Genomic DNA, 21,830 nt, shown 5'->3' with positions numbered 1-21,830 from the left:
TCAATTTATTAGCCGCCATCTTTGACCCGATGAGTGACCCCCACCTTAAACACATTTCAATGGAGCCGACAAATTTATTTTGGCAGATAAATCACCACTTACCAAATCCTTGTGGTGAGGGGAAGGTCAAAGGCGTGAATGGGGATAAAAATGAAATTACTGAAGCAGTGGGCTTAGATGAGAGGTCCAAACATCTATGTAGCATGTAATGCAAACACCTCCCCATCCTCATGGCCAGTGGTTGTGTTGTGACATGACCAGCACAGTTAAACAATTAAATATTAACCATTCAATGTGATTAAATGGTACGTAATTGAGGTAGATCTATCACATATCATTGTTGCAGTTCACAATCCACAAGCAATGCCAGATTAAACTCAGAAACTTGTGATGAGAAACAAACATGACTATCCCCATTGAAAATCATCCAGGTGAACTAAAAGGTGGCAATTCCAGTGGAGAAATGTTTCAAGCGTACATAAGCACATTCTGTCAATGCTTTTTACACCAAAAAAGGAAAGGTCTGTGGCATTTAAATAACTTGCCCTCAGCTGTACAATTATTACACAGTTTGAATACAAAGCATATTGAAGAATGAAGCTGCCTTACAAACCCAAAACTTTGCATTTCATTACCAGTTAAATCCCAGTAAGATAACTTTCTAATTAAACTTATCAATAAAAGCAGTCGGATGAATGAAATGACATGTGCAGATAGCTCATCTAATTCTTCATGGACAGTGATTTAAGAGGGGATGGTGGGGGGATGTTCATTTGATTTGTCTGACCAATCAGCCAATAGGGCTGCTTATCCATGACCTCTGAACCCTGGAGTTTTCCAGTTGGCTAGTTGGGGATGGCACCTTTATTTGACCCCTCGGCCTGTATGGTAATATCCTGTGGGGGGAGGTGCCCCACACCAGGAAGGACCTGGGACATGAAGCACAAGCTCAAGGCCAGTGTTCTACTCAGACTGCTATGTGTCCAGCTACGTATCCACTTTCTGTATATCTGTGCATGTATGTGTTTGTAATTCGTCTGTCTGTCTATCCATATAATTTGTCCGTATATTTGCCTGTCTGCCAGCATGGGCATCTGATCTCCGTATGCATGCATGTGCATCTATCTCTTGAGTTTTGTCATTTGCCCATCTGTATCAACTTTCCTAACTTCTTACAGCACCTTCACTGAGGGAATACTCATTATGATTCCAATGACATGCACCCTATGCCGATAACACCCATGATGGCGAGAGCAGTAAAAGGGATTTCCAGGCTGTGCGCTAAAGCCTGTGTGTCTTTATATGGAAGCACTGTGATCAGAGAGGGCTCAATTAGCTACTGTTGTGGGTGGGAGCCCTGGCTGAGGGAGAGCGAAATCCTCTCATCCTGGCTCTGCTGGGGGATTAAGAGGGTTTCCTGTCCCGTGGCTGACCCCTTCAGAGCTTGCACAGATGTCCTGAACCCCCTCTGAACTCCCTCTTGACCCTCTTCCAAGACAAAGCACTCAGGTGACACCTCTTATCTCAAGAGCGCCCTCGCCTCGGACTCTCTCTTTCTCTGATTCTCTGATTCTTTTTTTTGCCGTCTTTTTTTCACTTTGTGTCAGGGATTCGCTCTCTCTTTGTCCTCTCTCTTTTTTGTCTTTGTTTTTAGTTTTTATTCTTTCGCTTTTTTTCCATGTCTGCTCATCTTTTCCTCTCCCTCTTATTCTCTCCGTTGTACTCTGTCTCCTTCTCCTTCTCCTTCAGTAGCTATCTTTCTCTGCCCTCTGGTCTTGAGAGGTTGCCCTCAGAGTATCAGCTATCCCCTGGTTTTACTCAGTAGACACTCTGAATGACTGTAGGATGGAAATGAGTCTCCCAGTCTCAATTCTCCATTGCGCTTAGGTATCTATGTTTTTTTAAATAGAACTCCCAAGGTCAAGAGCCATTGACAAAGACATTGACCAAAAGTGCAGTTTGAAAACATTCCCTATCAGACCAAATCATGGTTTATGTTGAACAAATACAATATTCTCCCTTAACCCTGGTCCTGTACTGTATGTATTTTTGAAAAGGATATACAATACTTCTGTCTTATAGTTCTGTTCAGGAATGCATCCTTGGATTTCGGACCACCATATGTGAGGAGTCTATGGTGGTCATTATGAGAGTTAAGGGGGTCAAACTGTTCTAAGGAACACAAGACTGGGCAGGATTTTGGCCACCCAAACAGAACCCTATTGAAGGCTAAGAGGGCATGGAGAGATGGACGGATTAAGTCACTCCAGGTCACAATCAGGATTTATCTGCCTTTATGTCAAAAGGCTATCACTTGTTGCCAATACTGGAGAGGACCAAATAGAACATTTTGCATATCGCTGGGTAGGATATATGCCGCTCGTTTGGAGAGATAGCTCTCTAAGTTGTTTGAATGGGCAAAGTCTAGGTAGACTGTGGGTAACAACATCAATTATGCTCACTCATCTATTTCACTTATTCTCAAGGCTTTTTCATTTACCACTCACCTTCATGTTCACCATCGCTGTTCCTGCCCTCCTTCCTCCCACCTCCTCTCCCTCTCTCAGTGCAACGCTGTCAGAGTTTTTGGGACCCAGTGAGCTGTGAAATCGCACAAATTGCTGTTGCTTTACGTCTGGCCCAGTGACAGAGGGAGGGAAAGAGAAAGGGAGTGAGAGAAAAGAGGAGGGGGAAGGCAGGGAGAGCGATTTTCCGCTCCAACACTTCTGAACCTTCTCTGCCCTCCTTATTCACACACACAGACACACAAGCACACGCACAGCTGCATTACTACATACCCCTCAATTCCCACCCCTCCAACACCACCATCACCTCCTCTCAACATACAAGCCACCCTCTCCCCCTCACATTACCCCTACCGTGGTAAGACACCTCCACCACTTTGCTTTAGTATCCGGGTCACTTGACAGGGCAACTCAGTGAAGCAGCCCTCAAGTGATCAAAACCCCTGTAGGCCAGAGAGCTATTTCAGCCACAATCTAATGACAAATACACATCCCTCATAACACCCCAAAATGTGAAGCCAGTCACCAAGGGTCAAAATTGGACGTCCTGAGACAGTGTTTGCTCTTGTGATTTACTCATTTGTTCCCTCCGTAGTTCAGACAGACAGACTTACAAACTTACATGCAATGTCTGTGTTATATACAGTTTTGATATCACAAACTCACCTAACGCTTTCTCTCTCTCTCTGTCTCTCTCTCTCTTTCTCTCTATCTCGTTCTCTCTCTTTCTGTCTCTCTTTTTCTCTCGCTATTTCTTTCTATCAGTGGACATGCAATATGTTCAAAGCAATTACATTGAATTATACTCTACTTGATTCCGTCCACATGGCCTACGAATTTAGCATATTTATACAAAAATGTTGATCCTTTTTACATTAAAAACATGTATTACCGTTTTAAGGGGAACACTTGACAAGCAGGGCAACTCAACTTGTCATCTTTTTAACTGTATACTGCCCTCTAGTGGTGCGTTTCTTCATCTTCACCCACGGGCTTTGTTGCTGTTTCTCATGTACTTTTGAAAAACCAACTAGAAACATTGAGGTCACGAGGTTAAAGGGGAAACTAGTGTCCTACCAAATAATGTATTTTTCATGTTTACCGATCTGAAATGTAGTGAAAGATCAACAATAAAATCGTAGCTAATTTGAAATCAACGGCATTACACATTTTTATACTTAGCACTGACAACAAACCTCAACCTAGCAAAACATTAGCAATTGTATCAAACCCTGGACCTGGGAAAAAAGACTGAGTGTGTGTAATATGTCATTAGCATGTGAAATTACATTCCACACCACTAGGCGGTGATGTAGGCCTTCTGATGAAAACCAGAAAAAATGATATTCGAGGAACAGGAAATGAAACTCAAGCATAAAGAAGAGGAAGGAAAACAACTAAAGGGAGAATTTGTTAGCATCCCAGCCATTATACAGTGAGTTTACATCTTTACGAGTTAAATTTCTAAAATATTTACCATGCAGTTTGTTAAATATTGGAAATTAAGAGTGAATGCCCGTTAAAGATAATTAATATGTGCTTTTTTTCTCAGGTTTTACACTTACAACGCTGCTAATGCTAAACAGCTTACATCATCTGCTGGTCTTTAACTAGTCAGTTAGCCTAGTTCAACACATTTTAAATAAAACTATGACTTCTCTGGCCTTAAACCAGAAGGACTCTCATGCAATTGAATCAGCTGTCAGAAGTGCCATTGAAATGGTAGTGAATGTGCTATATAGAGTGAATAGTGAAAAAATGCAAGAATATCACAAACATATGACAGAGAAGCACAAAGAAAACCAAAAACTCCGGAATGAGGTGAAAGTAGCGGAAAAGGAGTTGGAAATAATACGAAGACATGCCAAGAATCTAGAAGACTTATTTAGACATTCTGATCGTCCTTATGACAATCAAAACCCCAGTGGAAGTTCGAGAAGTACAAGTACTCCTCAGAGGCTTGTAGTTGATGGCAATGAGTCAACCAGCATGGCTAACTGGCAATCGCAAGGGTTCAACGGTGAGTGACAAGCTTGATTACTACTTTTTAAACAATATTGCATATATTTAGTACCATCACTAAATCAAAATGACATCAGCTAAGTACTTGAGACACATTCTGTGCACATTTAGACAGGATTAGACTGTGCAGTACATCAAGATTAGAATCTATTGTCTTAACATAAACCCAGACATGACACCCATTGCATCAATAACAGAGCTCCAGGGAGGTTCCAGCGATTACCAGAACCCTTCCACCAATGTCACAGAGGCCCCAGGCTTTTCAAAGAGTGTCCGAGGTTCCCTGTCCCCATCATCTGTCCCTCTCCCTACCGTGGTGGTAAAAGAAGAACCGTCTGACATGGATGCCGTTTACATCAAATGGGAGATGAGTGAGCAGAGTCTTGAGAGCCAACATGAGGACCTAGCACTCATTGAGGACTCTCTTGAAGGAGAGTGTGGCCACAGCAAGGAGAATGGCTCTTTATCACAGCTCAGTGTGGCGTCTGTGGACATGGGGAACCCTAGGAGATACTACTGGAACTCTTCTACACGGCAGATACAGGATGAGATGTCTCCTGCGATAAAAAAACAGATTATGGATCAGAGAAGTAAGTGTCTCCTTTACATTCCCTTACATTCCACAAGGAGGTCTGGATCCTTTAATTAGCATCTGTATTTTATATTTATATCATTGTATACGTGTAACGAATGGTGACCGTTGTGTTGTGTTACAAATGATGACAGGTCCAAACCACTGTTCTTACAGTACCGTATTAGCTAAATATGATGTCTCAAATGTGTCCTTGTTGTAGAGAAAAAGGTACGACAACAGTATAGTAAAAGGATGAAAGAGAAAATCTACACAGACCCCGAGAGACTGCAGGCCTACAGGGAGAGAGAGAGACGCAGGTACAGATCACTGCACTGAGGGTTGTCACCTACTCTTTGAATTTCTGATACTCACCTTGACATCCATTATCTCAAACTTGCCTTTTTTTAATAATAAATAATAAACTCTCAGTATAACCTTGCTGTTGTTCTCAGGTATCATCAGCGCAAGAAGCTGATAGCAGATTTACCTGAGGAGACTCAGAGACTGAGGAGGGAGGCTTGGAGGGCGGCTGCCTCTCGCTACCGTGCCCGGAAAACATCTCATGGTTTCCAGACAGACCCCACTCATCCTTGCAACCTCCCCCAGAATACAGAGCCCCCTGAGGGGACCTGGGGAGGCGGCAGGGCGGGGCCACCGGAGGAGCAGTGGAGGACGGCGTATGTCGATCATTTGCAAGATCATGAAACACACTGCAGTTGACCGTGTGTTATGTACTGAACATATTGACCTGTGAATGCTTGTTGTTTGTCAAGCTGTGTAAACAATCGCTGCCAACCGTTGACTAATCGGGGACATGTATAATTGTTGAAACAAATAGTTGTTACTTTTAACCTCAGAAACTTCAGTACACACTGGAAGCAGATAATACAGTAGTACCATTAAGCACAAGTACATATAGCATGTTTTTAATGTTTAAATAATAGTGTAAATACCTTTGATATTCCTGCACATCCAACTGTCATAAAGTCTCATCTAGAGCTATCCATAATGATTAAATAATGTTTATGAAAGTGTATGAAGTTTATGTACTGAAGTTCATGGAAAACCTATTACCAGATGCACACATCATATTCTACCATACCCTGAAACATACTGTACCACAACATTAGGTATTGTGATATAATATAATTTTTTTGTGACTTATTATTTATTAATTTAGGATTGCTGTTACCAATAAAGCATTTTCTATACTCTTAAGTGCATGATGTTTGCCACACAAAATCTGTGTTTCAGTTTCAGCAACAATGAGAATGTGTATGCAATGAGCAATAACCCATTCACTGCTATAGAAAAGCTTTACTTGAACTCACTTGAAGTGAAAATGTTTTTGGCCTGGGGCATAACAGATCATCTCTGAATCAATGTGACTTACTCAATTGGGGCATTTCAACAATAGTTTGTCTTGTGTTAGCAAAAAATATTAATTTACCTCAATATCTAGAACTACAACAAAGACAAGCAGTACAGTACATAGTATGCAATTCATTTTTAAATAGAAACAATCGTGTGCTACAAAAACATTTGACATGAATTTATTAGACAATAAGTACATTTGCACACAGTTGATTGGACATGGACCTGGTCAAATTGTGCTGTGTGGGGTGGTATTTACAGTAGGCCTATGCGCACATTTATGCGCATAATGCAAGACACTGTTCTGGATATGTATAGGCGTTACTTCTGTCTGCGTATTCTACAATACGATATCATTGAAAAGCATTTTGGTAGTATTGCGTCTCAAGCTCCATTTACAATTTAGCTTGAGCCCGCATGCAGTGTGTAGCCTAAACACGCAGCAAAATGTTGATTTTTATTGTGGGCGTCTAAAAAAATACGCAATACAACCACGGAATTGAAACGATATGACTGCTGTGGACGCTTATTGGCACAAATAACAATTTCATTTATTTGGATCAGATTCCAGTTTGAAATGTGATATGTGTGACAGCTGATGCCGTTTGAACAATAGCGACTGCAGCAGGCGCGCGCCAGCAGCTGCCATCTCCACACAAGTGCTGTGCGTTGTAGGTCATGCTATCTCTCAGTCCTTGAAACAGTTTGCCTTTATCTTTGTTATCAACATATTCTAAGGACTCAAGGTGGATTTTTTGTTTGTGATGACCAACTGACCACCCCGTGGCGACATAGAAGAAGGTGTGACGACCTAAAACGCTGGACGCCGTCAGTTTCTGGTTTGTTGTTAGGGTTTACCATGTATGATGCCTTTAAAACATTCTTGTTGTACATTGTTGTTGACATGGCTGTTACTGGGAGCTGGTCGTCGAGTGGACGGATTCGGGGTCTTGCCACAGCCCCAGGCACAGCCATGGATGGTTCAAGCCTGGACACGCAGAAGAGCAAACACATGACCTGTTCTTGAGTAGCCTATACCATCCAAACAAAGTAAAACAAGACCTTTTTGTGTCCTTTTTCTGGACGTGCGCTGTGTGAAAACACTGGACTCTTCTATGGGATAAATAGACAGTGATGCTTTGAAAGATGTTACAGGAGGAGCTAGAAAAGGCCTGTTCGCAGTGCTGACATTTGGTTGCATTCAAATTGCTTGGTCGACTTAATCATTTATCACTAGTCATTTATCACCTATATTAGTTACATTGGTTACTTATCACTTATGTCGACGACAAATATATTTTACATGGATTATTCGAATATTTCTAAGTAGCTATCGAGTTAGTTTCAACTTCAGGACTGCAATCTGGTGGTCAGCTATTTAAATGGGATGCATGATAAGTAAACTGATATTGGGAGCTAAATACTGTAAGTTAGTGTAAAGTCAATGTGCATATGTTTAGTTTAACATTGTAAATATAAATTAAAACATATATAAAATGTAAATTTAAAGAATTATTGTTAAAGAAATACAGACATTGAACAGAGCAATTGACTTACCCAAAGCACTGCAGTGAGTCTTGACACCCTTGAGCCTAAGTCAGCACATTTTCAGCCAAATTTAAAGTGATAGTTGTATGAATAAAATACAAAGACAAACATAGTTAGAGATACATTTATAAACATTCAGAAGCCTTTTTACCCAGTCCTGGTAATGCTGGAGAGCCTTTGGTTTAAATGGATACACCTGAGCACTTTTGGAGAGGACACTTGGAGACGTTGCACGTACTGTGTCTGTTCCTGTCATATTACAAATATATAATTTTCCTCCAAGTTTCAGTGGTCTATTCCAATCAAAAAGAGTATCTGTTTGTCCAGAATGCATATTGAATCATTTTGGACCTCTCCAATAGGCTCCAGGGCTTGCACATAACCCTGTGGAAACTCTTTTGAGTGCTCAGCTGCGCACTGAGCAACAATTGCTCTACAGTATAGGCAGTATGACTACTGGGTGGACCATAATATGTTGAAAGCCTTGGGGGTGTCCAGTATGTTTTTGAAGAGGGGGTTTAGTGTCTATGGCCACTGACACACCATTTGAAAAGAGCATGTTGGAGCTTGTCTGCGTATATGGTCAAATAGGTTCATTTGGAGAGTTTGGTGGGCTCACTGCTAGAAAGTAATGGTTTAGTCCAATATGAGCACCCCTACACATTCAAATTACATGGAAGTGTCCTTTAGCAGGGATTGCTGGGAAGAAGAAGGAGGCAATCGAGATTGGAACTTTGGAGAGGGAGATAGAGGAAAAAGACCTCTGTAAAGGTAAGAAAATCTCTATTACCTTATGGCCAATGGTGTCCAAGTATGGATAGGGGATACATAGGGACTCTAAATGTTAAGATTAGCCTGATAAATAGATGTTTCCAGTGACTAGGTGGTGTCTGTGTAGTCTGATAGAGAAGGGAGGGACAGGACATTATACTGTGCATGAACAAGGAAATATGGCGACGGCTAGGGGGAGCCATAGCTGGGTAGAGAATGGAGATTGCTGGCTCTGTACTGTTGGAGAGGGGAAGAAGTCTTTATATGGTACTCACACACAAAGTAGACCTCCGGAAGAGAGTGCATTGTTGTGCGTTTGTGTGGATTTGTTAGTTTTGTTCTATATTTGTCTCAAAGCTGTGCTGTAAAGGAAGTGCCCAAATGAAACTGTAAAGAAAGAGAGGAAATTGTCATTGTACACAGAAGGGAAAACACACAATCATTCAAATGACAAGTAAACATGCAAACCATTTACTTAGTGGATATTTTAATGACTTTTGTATGGAATTTGATCAAGCTTTCCCAATGCTATGAGCAAAGTAGAACTTTTAAGATGGCCGCTCCCCTACAAGCAGAGCATTGAAAGCAACTGCCCACTTCCTGATTGAAGCTGTCGCAGCTGTATTGTTTACAGTCCTAGCCATGTACAGAATGTCAATTTTATAAATGAAGCAAAAAAAAAACATATCATTAAGGTAGAATGTACAGTAGAGTGTCATTACAAGGGCCTAGAGTAACTGATATAATGTATATCAGTGGGTATCATGGCCTAGCTGTGGCCCAGCTGCAGCAGAGTGCTAGCCAGTTAACTTACAGACGTTAGTATAATAATAGTCTGGGCCTGATTCCTCCGTAATGACAATTCAATACCATTAATAGTTGCATGCCATCATTTATGCACAAGTTTTTTTGCTCCCACTGGACTTTTATTTTAACCTTATTTTATATGGGATTGATAGACTTAAATTTGTTGTATTAATCCAACATAACTGTTAATGGGAGTCAGGTGGCTGAGCGGTTAGAGAATCGGGCTAGTAATCAGAAGGTTGCTGGTTCGTCTCCCGGCCGTGCATAATGACGTTGTGTCCTTGGGCACGGCACTTCACCCTACTTGCCTCGGGGCAAGTAGACTTACAGTAAGTACAGGGAATGTCCCTGTACTTACTGTAAGTCGCTCTGGATAAGAGCGTCTGCTAAATGACTAAATGTAAATGTTAATGTCAGAATGTGTATGTAGAAAAGTAAAGTTGCATCTAACTTCAGTGTTATGTTCTGTACTGTGGAAGGTGTGTTGACGTGTGTTTGATTGGGAAATATACTTTTGATCGGTCAGTGTGTATTTCCATCATTCCAGTCTTTGTCATGTTATGAAATATCATTTTCATAAAGTGGAAAATAGTTATTAACCCTTTCATTACCTGCTCTTAAACACTGCATTCCAGAACCACAGTGACCAGTGATGCAAGTTTCTGTTTCAGTTGTGATCTGTGAGGAGGTGAACATATAAAAGAGAAAGAACTTGTTAAATATCATCAAACATGTATCAATCCTGCTGGTTATCAAGAACACAAATGAGCAAAACCCTTCATAGAACATTCCAGAAGTTACAATAGTACATGTGTTATGTGAATAACTTACGAATGTACATGTAGACTTTGATATATAAATCCATATTATAATCAAAACGTTATTCATACAGTCCTCTGTCTCAGGAGCCAAACATGAAAAGTGTTATGTCTGCGGATGTTATCTACGCTGTAAATAACCAGCATCCAAACCCACAAACTAATATTAACCTGAAGTTAAAGGGTTAAACCAGTGTCTATGAGCGACAATAGCTCGGTCCATGTTGTGGTGCTGAAATCTGTCATTTAATTACTGCTGGCGTATTTACTGCCCCCTCTGGTAGACTTGGGGATCATAGACTGAACGCAGACTGAAGACAACCCGGGTGTTCCACACACTGAGTGTTGGCATCTAACCTCTGAGAAACCTTTGCTGAACCTTGTATGTGGGTCATCTTCTATCGAGGCTACAGCTGTTTAAATCCTCACAACCCCAGAGCTGTTGGTGTTCGTAGTGACTGTGATCACAGACAGACTTGTCTGTTCTGATATTAGCAGTCACTGAGGTGTGTGAGACATGAAGAGGCACTGTGAGAGATTAGAAGCAGTTATACTTCACATCCTCTATGCACTCTGATTGCCCTCTGTCTATTCTCTGTCAAGTTCTGCTTTTCTGATCATATAAACTTCTGTATTTGGAAAAAAAACTAACTTAACTAAAACAGTAGTCATTCATGCTAACACTAGATCAAGCTCAGAACACAAGTTCTGTGTAAAACATCCATTCTAGTGAGTTTCACTCAGAGGTCATACTCAAAAACCAAACCAGTTATTTTCAGCACCACAATCAAGCTATCAGTTCCCCTCCTTGAATCACCTTCAAACTAGCCTGGTGCTGAAGTGCCGAATGAATGTGGCTGTGGAGGCAGCGACAGACTTAACGTTAACTCATTCAGTCCTAAATGTTCCAGCAAGTCAGCTGCACAAACTTCTGCTCACATCCTGTGATTCTCATCAGACAGCCACCCTATACAAACTTTCAAGCTGATTTCAGTTTCAGGAATAACATGCTCGTAATATAAATATATATTTTTTATCTTTTCTGACAGAACAGAACAAGAACTACAATCCAAGAGCTTGTCAACATTGAAAAGCCTCAAGCACCTGGCCATCCATTAAGACGAGAAGTCAATGTAAGTGATTCAAATAGTCACCAGTATAAATACGCTAAATGGCACCTTGTAGAGCCACTGAATAATGTATTAACAATTTTACACCTAATGAAGACCATTGTAGACAAACAAAACATCTACTTACAGTATATTACAGTGCAGGCACACGCCAATAAGTAATTATGTAAAATATTAATTTCTTATTCCATCGATTCCATTTAGCGTTGCAAGTGCAAGTTTGAAGCCTTCCAGGCAGTTGTGTTCATACATCTTATTTTATAGTTTGGTTGACCTTTTATTGTTTGCATCACTTAGTTCTTGGCAGAGATCAAGTTTGGCATCGCATCACTTACAACAGGAAGTAAAAGCATGGTTTTGATAGTTGTGAACATCGTTTGCCAGATCATAACCTTTGTTCTTTCATTGTACTTCCCTCCTAGAGCATCAAATCCCATTTAACCAGCCTGACCGTTTTCATAGTTGCAGCCAGAAACATCAGTGCCACAGCTGTCCCTTGTTGTCCTTCCAGAAGTCCTGATCCTAGGACAATAAAACATCTCTCTCTGTTCCTCAAAGACCATTAGGTTGTGACGCCTGCCCCTTCGCCCCTGACTGCCATCATGTCCGAGGAGATAGTCGAGGACCGGGCCAAGCTGAAGCAGGGTCTGATAAAGGTGCTGGAGTGCGTGGCCACCATCTCGTCTGCGGCAGCCGTGGTGAACCCTATCTTCGGCGTGGCCGGCTCGCTCATCCGGGTGGTGCTGCACCACGTGGACGATGAGGACATCCGCACGCTGAAGCGAGAGTTCGGCTCGGTCAACCGCTCCCTGGACGAGCTGTCTCAGCAGAACCGCAACACTCTGATGCAGATCAAGAAGGAGACCCTGGACGGCCAGTACTGCCACGTCGAGGAGAACCTGCGCCACCAGTTCCGCAAGTTCATGGAGATGGTGGAGGCGCGGCCGGGGAATTCCGAACGCAAGAAGGAAGACTTCGAGGAGAGCTACGCCAACGACCTGGGCGACCAGAACCTGCACACGCTCTATGAAGGCGTGGTGGGCAAGCCCAAGCTCTTCAGCCGCCCCATCCTGGAGGTGTACCTGAAGCACTCGCAGGGTGACCGGCGCACCATGGAGCGCCTGTGCACGCGCCTCACGTACCTCTTCTGCATCGGCCTCATCGCCCTGATGGGCTACTCTGCCATCATTGGCGACGACGAGGAGGGCCTGACCGAGGAGTGGAGCGAGAAGATGGAGCACGTGCAGGAGAAGATGCAAGAGGCGCTGCTCAGGTGCAAGTGAATGGAAAAGGAGGTGCAGAGGATCACCCCTCTGGGTCTTAGCCCTCCATATATAGGACTCGGGCCACATTCCCCCGACAACCTCTGATTCTCCCTACTTCCTTTCACGTTTCTGTTACTCTCCAGTCAGTGAATTCTAAAATCGAAAAAACCTGCAACGTTTATTTCCTTGAGGTGATGGTTGGTATGTTTAGGATTGATTATGTTAAATCAGTGATTTAACTTTGTATGGAGCTGTGTGTAAACAGTAGTTCACGAGGACCAACACTAGGTGAGACAATTGGGTTGAATTGAGGCATACTTGCATGCTATTGTAAAAGTATAAAGTTGCCTTTGGAATGAGCACTTTTGATGAATGTCTCCAAGGATGTCACACGGTTCAGTTTAGGGAGTGCATTATTGCATTACAAAGAATGGCCTATAATCTTATGTTTTATTTGTATTATTCTGCTGGAGTGTATGGAAGTGATAACAGGCTAGGCTGTTGCAAATGTAAACCACCACTAGAAATGTTGAGAGTATAATTTCTCCTTTTAAACATCTCTCTACTTTTTTGTAGATTTCAGGTTTCAGAAAAGTGACTGAAGGATAATACCGATTTATAGTGGATTAATTAGAATCAAATACTGTGTAGGTCACTGATACAGTAAGCAGTAGTAATTACACTAATGATAAATGATCTACTGTAAGCAAAAAGAAGACTAGAAACTTGAATGTAGGCCTAATGTAGGCATGAAATCCATAGCTGATGCTACACACTACACCTCCATTGTCACCCCTCTATACACTGTACAGGACCACACTGTACTACTTAACTAGCTTTATAAGATACATTTACTGAGCTTATAATATTATCAGCTTATAATATTGCTCCTTAACACAGAAACCATTTGACCCAATTAGGGTGAAATATGATGTGTGTTTGTGAGGCCCGAGACTAACAAAAAACTTGTATCATCAAAATAGTTCTTTACCAAACATGTCTACTTCCTGACAGCTTGAAAACACTAAACGTATAAAAACACTATGTTACTCTATGCATTCATACTCTGTATGTTGTGTCAGTTTGATTAAAAGTCAACCAGACTAATTTGATTAAAAGTCAACCAAATTGCTGCAACCAGTGCAGACATAGTACACATAAAGCTGGAGCATATGTAAACAATACAGAAGGTCAAAGTCTACCGTTGCAGTCAGTCAGTTTCCTCTTGTGCATCCATTTGAATTAATTGATATGACAATTTGTTTTGTATGAAATTGTATGACTATCTGGATGAAGTCACTATATTTGTTATCTGTATTTGCATGATGAAATTATCACAATCAAAAGTCAAGTGAAGCGCTCTAGCCATGGGTTATATGCACATATGTAACTGACAATGCTCTTATTATATTTGTTTTTTTATTAGCATTATTATTATATTTGTTTACGCCTCATATTTGTTGGAAGAGCCCAAGATGTAAAGAAGGTTTTCAGTGCATCCAGCTGTATGTCATCTAACCAACAGTGCCTCTCCCTATATAGTACGGTGCCCCATGTTTTGTGCTTTGATCAAATAAAATTACATTACGTCTTTGAACTTGTTCATTTGATTGTTTCCAAATCATAACTGTCTGTAAACCTGGTCTATATTGCTCATCAATGAAAAGACCTACTATCCATGTTGATAATATATAACTAGAACTAACGCAATGGGGATTCTCTGGTCTCAGTCTTCATCTCTTATTGTATAGAGGTGGTTTATACAGGACGACCTGTAACTAGATGGTCTATGGTTGACTAGACGTTCTGCTGCTTGATTGTACTATACAGCTCGATCAATAAAGATGTATCAGATGAATATGATGTCGGCATTTTATCATTTATCAAGTCAAAACAAGACATATGACTGTTCAAAGTGGCCAACTGCATGGAATAACACTATTTTCTCGTACATATGCTCACAACAGGGATTTTTTCTAAAACATGCTCTTTAAAACATGCTTGTGGAGGTGATGTCCATGTTGATAAAATAGCATTCACTGAGGTGGGAAATACAAGACAAGTTATGATTTGCTGATTGATCACATTATATGCTACACCAATCCTCAGCTTTTGAATAAAAAAAAACACACCCAGGTTTACAGTGACAGGCGTGTCTGTGGCAGGACAGCTGTGAGACTGTTGTTACCGGCTGTCTCAAAACAGCAACCAAAGAAACTCAGGGCATAGTGGCTCTTTGTATATCCCTCATTTGGCTTTGCATTGTCACTTTCTAGACAATTTCTTCAACCAATTTTATGAATGCCATTGACAACAACCTAGCAGATAACGTTCATTTAATATTTTTTTCCATCAATATATTAATCGGATTACACCCGTATGTTAAAAGGTTGTATATCAAAAGTATATACAAAAAAGCAATATACCACCTCTAATCCAATCAGAATTGTTATGCATGACTCACACCAGTGCCTTGGCCTTATATGGCACAGAAAACTGGTCAGTGTCCAGATGGGAAGTTCTGTTCAGTTTTCAGACAACTGCGCCAGAAGAAGGGAACAAGCTAGCGACTTCATTCAGGTAAGACATGACATATTTTGTAATAAAAACAATTTGGCCATGGTTCGACTGGATAAAACAAGTTCTATTTGGAGAGTATCATTGTTCCAGAAACAAAGACTTACTGTATCTCATGGACTTTGTCACATCTGAACTTGTATTTTCCTTTCTATGAACCAAAGTAAATAACTCAGTTGTCAGTATATCCACATTGATAAATCATATTGTAAGATACAAAACACAAACATTAAGATCTGTTGATCAAACTGCCAACACCAAAGCCAGGCTAAGATCATTTATTTAAAGAGTTTCAGAGATCTTACTGAGACATTACAATGAATCAACTTTTACATACTTTTTTCAGGAGTAGTGATCAACTGAGGTCAAATTGTAGCAACAACCATTGAAGACAAGGACCATCTGAAAGAGACAGCAGTCAGCCTGCTCAGGGGGAATTGTCAAGGTCACATCTTTTGCCTCCACCATCAACCCACCAACATCGTCGCCTCCATGTTGAAGGTGGCAAAAAATTGCTTGGTCACTGAGGATGCTGAAAAGCTGGACAAAGACTTTTGTGCAATCCAAACCAAGCTGAACAGCATCTACCAGGTCAATCAGCAGACCCTGAAGCAAATACACCTTGACGAAGACAATGAGACCTGCAGCAAGTATGCCAAACACATAAACCACCAATACAACGCTCTCAACACTATGATGGAACAGGTAAAGAAGGATCCGGAATGTTCCCAGGACTACATGAAGGAGTTCCAAATAGTCTACGAGGGGGACAAGAGTGAAATTAGTCTGAACGTCTTCTACTCTGGCGTTTTAGGGAAAAACACTTTTGCGTCAAGGCCACTGCTCGAGGTTTACTTTGAGCACTGCAATGGAAACCGAAGCATCATGAAATCAAAATGCTTCTTCCTGGCCAATCTCTTTCATACTGGAATGATAACTCTGATGGCATACACAATCATAACTGAGGATGATGAGGATCATGTTATGGAGAGATGGTTGCCTAGAGTAGCAGAGATCCAGGCAAAGATGGAGGAAGTTCTGGAACGATGTGATGGGAACTGATTATTACCTTGCACCACCAAACCTTTGTGAATGCAGGGTTTTAAAGCCTTTAATAAAGCAAACATTTTGAGGTTACAATATGACAAAAACAAATGTCACAACCATCTTTATTTACATCCATGTATCCCAGTGTAGCCTATATCCACAAATTCTTTGGAAGGATTCAGTTGAGATAAATTGTCACAATTAGAAATTGTTATTAGTATAGTTTCAAAGCCTCAAAATTGTTGCCATATTCTATTGTTTCCATTGTGCTTCCAGGTACAATCACTTAATTAACTTAATCTAAACTAATCAATGAACACTGAATGCATCATGTCTCTCTGGAGGTAAACCTTGTGAAAATTCCCTGGCCCTTATTGTATTGCTCCAAGACTGGGAATTCAGTGGCCAACTGTGAGAAGACGTCATTAATACTCTACGCATGACCACAAGGGGGCGCAATTGTCCTATATCTACATCAAACACACAAACCAGGAAAATCACGTTCCGAATGATTTACCACTAACTATGGAAAAACTGCCACTGTAACAATAGCTTCCATATAAAATCCTTTCTGGATCAAAAATAACAATGTATGTCATAAATCATTTGCTTACGACAAGGAGTTCTAGGATGTGTGTTCATATTTGTGGGGTAATTTCTTTTAATGATTCCATAAAGTAGGCTACCGTTTTGTGTAGACCTAGGCTACTGACATGTCACTGTCACATGTGAATTAACTGACAAGGCTAATCATACTACAACGTTATAACATGCAACATTAAACAACGTTTGTGAACCTAATTTAAAAAAAGATCAAAAGAGAACTATTCCATGAGTCAGAAAGAAATCTCATTCAACTGGGCCGCTAATACACTTCAAATGCGGTCAAGGAAGACAAACGTTAGCCAGACACAAGCCTCTGTGGTATGCCCCCACAAGATCAAGAAAAACTGGTTTTAAACCAAGTCTTCTACGAGTGGACCAAAACTTGAAATAATGTTGCTTGAAACTTTAGTAGCCTAAGTATGTTAATAGGTGCGTCATACCAGGTTATTTGTTGTCTGGTTCCTTTTTTCGGTAGCCCGCCATGGCAACATCAATGTTGGTACAGGATGGCAATTCATGGCACTCAGCTGAATCAGAGACAATAATAAAAAAAATAATATAGGCCTACTCTTATAATATGTAAGTTGTCAGGGTATGGCTGTACTAGATCCATTTGTCAGATCATTTTGGCGCAATGACGATGAGATATGCCTTGCGCACGCAGAGGGTGAGAAATGGACAGAGACAGACAAACAGACACACAACAAACTAATAGACAGGCACACAAACACACACACACACACATTCACAAATGATATATGTGAGAAGGTGAGATGGTGGGTTATTAGTATGGAAGGGGATTTGGAGTTAAGGAAACACAATTAATTTGGTTACATTCAGAAAATATTAAATTCATAGCTAAAAGGGTTTGCAGAGGATGTTTTTTTTTTAGGTCACGACTGAAAAGCATAAAAAGCAAAGCGTAGCCTACATAAAAAATTCGAATAACAAATCCAGGTGATCCTCAGAATTACGCGTTTAGGCTGAACGACCTAATCTACCTAAATATATTAAAAAAATATTATGGAGTCAATTACACGAAGCTTTCCATACAGCCCTGACATGCGCTCCATGAATATAAATCTTAAATATATGATGACTCACCTTCCAACGTTTTGTAGATATTTAAGTCCGCAATGGAAGCGCATACCAGGAGGCAACGTTTTGGCGTTTAGTCACAATATGTCCTTTTGAAATAATCTGATAATAATATCTAATACTACAAACAAAAGTCGACCAACTGTACTTAAGTATTTCTTTCCGAAAAGAATGTGAATCTTTTCAATGAATGTCGAAGGAAGAGGGAAAGAAACTGGTCCACCGCATACAGTGCGCTCTCTCTCTCTCTCTCTCTCTCTCTCTCTCTCTCTCTCCCTCTCTCTCTCTATGTTTCTCTCTCGTTGTTCTGTGCCCTTTTCCCATGCCCACATAGCAAATACTGAGTGCGTATCTCCTATCCATCAGTGAGACCAATCTGGACTCTTCAGCACACTGTGAAAGGAGAACCGTGGGAATTGGTGAAATCTTTCCTGCAGCTGTTGGAGCTGAATAGGCGTGAAGGACACGTCTAGCTACTGCATACAGGTAAAATTAACTAGTTATTATTGTAGACATTAGGGGAATACATTTACGAACAATCAAGATGCGTATATGGCAGCAAGGTGTGTCCAGTGCCACTAAAGGAATTAGAGAGTGTGCGTGCGTAAATGTAGCCGCCAAGCGGCCCTTGTCCCAATGAACAATCGTTAGCAACTACATTTGATGAGAAAAACATTATAAATGGTCTCTAAAGCCTTTATAGTCCACATTCTCCTGGCTAAAAATACATGGATGATAAACTGAAATTCGTTTATATGGTCCATTAGTCGGTTGCGCACATCAGAGATGACGCAGTGTCCTCCACACGCAACATCTCGCCAGTGAGGATTTGTGGCATGTTTAGACAGACTTTAGACAGAACGGTATTTGTAAACATATTCCCTTGGTCTGTTCTCATCAGAAATGATGTAGGGCATTTATTCTTCACAAGTGACAGATGTTTAATTTCTTTCAGAAATGTGTTAGGAAATCTTTTTATCAGCATTTCTTGTGAAACATAGTATGTACTCTATACACAGGCATCCCCTTTTGCTTTAAGTAAGGGTTAGAGATAGGATCAAATGTAACAATAGAAAGTGAATTAATAATATATAAACATATAAACAGTTTGTCCAAATAGAAATCTGTGCCTGGTCTCCCTCAGAACATGGCTAGTGCTCTGGAGAAGGTGGTGGCCCAGAAGAAAGAGGTAATCGAGAATGTGATGGAGCTGTTCGAGAAGGGGGCAGAGGTGTTGGCCAGCGCTGTGGGGGAACTCTTTCCTCTCTGTGAGGTTGCTGCACCCGTCTTACGACTAGCCCTAAACAATGTCCAGAGCAAAGAGGTCTACTATGTCAAAGAGCAGTTCTTGACAGTAAAGAATAAGCTGGACCTTGTGTCTTCCCAACTAGAAGACATCGACTGTGAGATTAAGAAGGGGCAAGTAGACATTCGGTACTTCTCTGTTGAGGAGAACATAAGGAATCAGTTCCGGAAGTACATGAACGTTTTAGAGGCCAAGCCACAGTTTCAAGACGTCAAAATTAAACTCTTTCAGGAGCACTTTGCAAAGACTGGGGGAGACAAAAATATTTTTGTCCTGTATGATGCTGTAATGGGGACAAACAACTTTGGGGATTCCATCTTGGAGGTTGTAGAAAGGTAACGTATTGTTAAATTACATTTTTAAGTTATAATTTAAGAAAACTAGGATGTTTACGTTTAATCTTAAAACACATAGCAACAGGGTTAAAACATAGCATCTCATTCTTACAATGTTGTGCCATAGCTTGCAGGCAAATTGAGTTTTTAGTGGAAGGTTTGATTTGTTGCAGGTATGAAGCAAAGAACCGACGCCTTTTGGAGGATTATTGTGTACGGATGAAAGAGCTCTTCTGCCTCGGTCTTATTGCCCTGCTGGGCCACTGTGCCCTGAACCAAGATACCGATGAGGAACAGGAACAAATCCAAGTCTGGAGTGCAAAAATAGAAGAAGTGGAGTCCAAGATGAAGACCACCATTGAGGCCTGCGTAGCATCTTTTGCGGATCAAGCCCATCAAGATGTTAAACGTCTGGTTCAAGAGAAGGGAGACCAGAATCTCCAAGATACAGCCCAGGAACTACTGCAATTCCTGGCCAAGAAGTATGACTGGGTGAGATGGTCCGTCCGAGTGGTGAAGCACTCAGGAAGCAACTACCGAAACTGGCGTGCAGGAGAGCACTTCCAGCATGTGACTGGTCAGAGCTACTTTGAGGTTCCACAGGTGAATGACACTGACCTGGTTGTTTCGTACAGCTCCAGAGCTCAGCCCGTGCCCTGTGATAGCATTCAGCAGCTGCTTGAAGGCCTAGGGAAGAAGGGCAATGCTCAGTTTGTGGTAGAAGTCCTGGAGGAGCAGTTGGATGGCTTTGTGGTGCACGCCGTTAGTCGCCATAAGGAGAGTGCGGCAGCGTGGAACTTTCCAGAAGACTGCCACTACTGGAAGAGGCACAAAAATGTGGCACTGTGTGTGCACTCTGGTTAGGCTAATGGCCATTAAAAAAAAGAAGTATTGCACTGTTTAAAACCAAATACTATACCACTGTTTTTTTTTGTGCACATTTTAAACTGAGTTGTGAGGGAGGATTGGACAGGTTAGCCTGATACTGTAAGATGCATTAACTTTATTGTTATACACCCTTATGAATATATATATATATATGTACAATACAAAAGAAAGACATAATATATTGAATCATGATGCTATGCTTAGTACTATGCTAAATGTAGACAAATCGTTTAATATGAATAGGTAGCTACAGCTAGATTAAAAATGGATGTGCAGAAACTGTGTATAGTCTAACCCTAACCCTAACCACTGTGTATAGTCTACTACTATAGCCTGCTCCTCATTGCCAACAAATAGCAGTTTCTCAGTGCAGTAACCTTGCTACCCAAGGTTCTAAAGAGATAATGTTGCTGACGACGCTACTGCTGAGCTGTGCGCCCATTTTGTCTCCCCAAGACAGGCTGACCTACATAATGATGAAAGAGGCCATGGACGCTGCTTTTTCAACCATAAAGTAGAACTTGGAACTTGGCAAACAACATAGTGCTTTGTATTCTAACGCAAACCCTTGCCATTGAACCAAAAACAAGTCATTTACAAACTTATGAACATACATTTTTTTACAGCTTTACTGAAAAGTGATGTGAAGCCATCAGAGCAGATTCGTAGTAATACAGCTATACTCAGACATTGAATGTAAAATATTTGACACTTGCACGTTATGAAACAATTAACAACCACCCCTGTGTGTTATTGGATGGTTCAACAAATTTAATTATGTGTTCCTCAAGTGTTGATGTATGTTGCCATTAAAACAAGCTTGTGCACATGTACTCACCAGGGCTCCTGCTAAGTGAATTGAAATTTGCACATAAGTCAGCACTTCCTGACCATGGCTTTAGTCTGATAGACTATGAATAACACTAATATCCTCAGGACGAGCTCCGCAGTGCTTGGCTCAGCATTATGGAATCACTCATTACTACACTGGAATTGGCGAGCATCGGAGATAGCCATCATTTCTGGGCGGGCTGGAGCAGCGTTTGAGCACAGTCAGGGCTTTAGCCTCGGTGCTACACTATCGTGAATCAAGCCTGTCAACGTTACTTGTGAGGCATCCCTGATCCACAGCACAGGGG

General features: G+C 41.1%; 4 protein-coding genes and 1 long non-coding RNA gene across 8 annotated transcripts; 4 read left to right on the top strand and 1 right to left on the bottom strand.

Annotated features, from left to right (window-relative positions):
* The first annotated feature begins 3,907 nt into the window (after positions 1-3,907).
* On the top strand, positions 3,908-6,333 carry LOC136944665 (uncharacterized). Its single transcript, XM_067238516.1, has 5 exons — positions 3,908-3,960; positions 4,078-4,545; positions 4,745-5,137; positions 5,342-5,438; positions 5,574-6,333. Exons 2-5 carry the CDS (start codon positions 4,176-4,178, stop codon positions 5,839-5,841), a joined length of 1,128 nt encoding a protein of 375 aa, XP_067094617.1. The 5' UTR covers positions 3,908-3,960; positions 4,078-4,175; the 3' UTR covers positions 5,842-6,333.
* A 325-nt stretch (positions 6,334-6,658) lies between these two features.
* LOC136944760 (uncharacterized) lies at positions 6,659-18,443 on the bottom strand. 3 transcript variants are annotated; one of them, XR_010876783.1, is made up of 6 exons: positions 18,169-18,363; positions 17,505-17,591; positions 10,233-10,299; positions 9,090-9,201; positions 8,053-8,087; positions 6,674-7,527 (listed from the first exon to the last, which is right to left on the bottom strand). It is a non-coding gene; the product is annotated as an uncharacterized lncRNA (long non-coding RNA). The 3 variants fall into 3 exon arrangements; XR_010876784.1 differs by having other exon boundaries at positions 9,090-9,176; XR_010876785.1 differs by lacking the exon at positions 17,505-17,591 and having other exon boundaries at positions 6,659-7,483; positions 18,169-18,443.
* LOC136944759 (protein rapunzel-like) lies at positions 7,267-14,692 on the top strand. Of its 2 annotated transcripts, none has more exons than XM_067238652.1 (4): positions 7,267-7,334; positions 8,737-8,814; positions 11,494-11,572; positions 12,128-14,692. In XM_067238652.1, the coding sequence occupies exon 4, from the start codon at positions 12,172-12,174 to the stop codon at positions 12,850-12,852; it is 681 nt and encodes a 226-aa protein (XP_067094753.1). In that variant the 5' UTR covers positions 7,267-7,334; positions 8,737-8,814; positions 11,494-11,572; positions 12,128-12,171; the 3' UTR covers positions 12,853-14,692. The 2 variants fall into 2 exon arrangements, with proteins under 2 accessions (XP_067094753.1, XP_067094752.1); XM_067238651.1 differs by having other exon boundaries at positions 11,489-11,572.
* rpz2 (rapunzel 2) lies at positions 15,346-16,486 on the top strand. Its single transcript, XM_067237273.1, is given in 3 exon segments — positions 15,346-15,414; positions 15,821-15,884; positions 15,887-16,486. Coding segments are annotated over 3 exon segments (720 nt in total). The 3' UTR covers positions 16,474-16,486.
* A 66-nt stretch (positions 18,444-18,509) lies between the features above and the next one.
* LOC136944664 (protein rapunzel-like) lies at positions 18,510-21,528 on the top strand. The gene is made up of 3 exons (XM_067238515.1): positions 18,510-18,648; positions 19,307-19,803; positions 19,977-21,528. Exons 2-3 carry the CDS (start codon positions 19,310-19,312, stop codon positions 20,665-20,667), a joined length of 1,185 nt encoding a protein of 394 aa, XP_067094616.1. The 5' UTR covers positions 18,510-18,648; positions 19,307-19,309; the 3' UTR covers positions 20,668-21,528.
* The last annotated feature ends 302 nt before the right edge of the window (positions 21,529-21,830 follow it).

The sequence above is a fragment of the Osmerus mordax genome, chromosome 6 (assembly GCF_038355195.1).
Source record: "Osmerus mordax isolate fOsmMor3 chromosome 6, fOsmMor3.pri, whole genome shotgun sequence".
Lineage (NCBI taxonomy): Eukaryota > Metazoa > Chordata > Actinopteri > Osmeriformes > Osmeridae > Osmerus > Osmerus mordax.
This window is presented reverse-complemented; position numbering and strand designations above follow the sequence as displayed.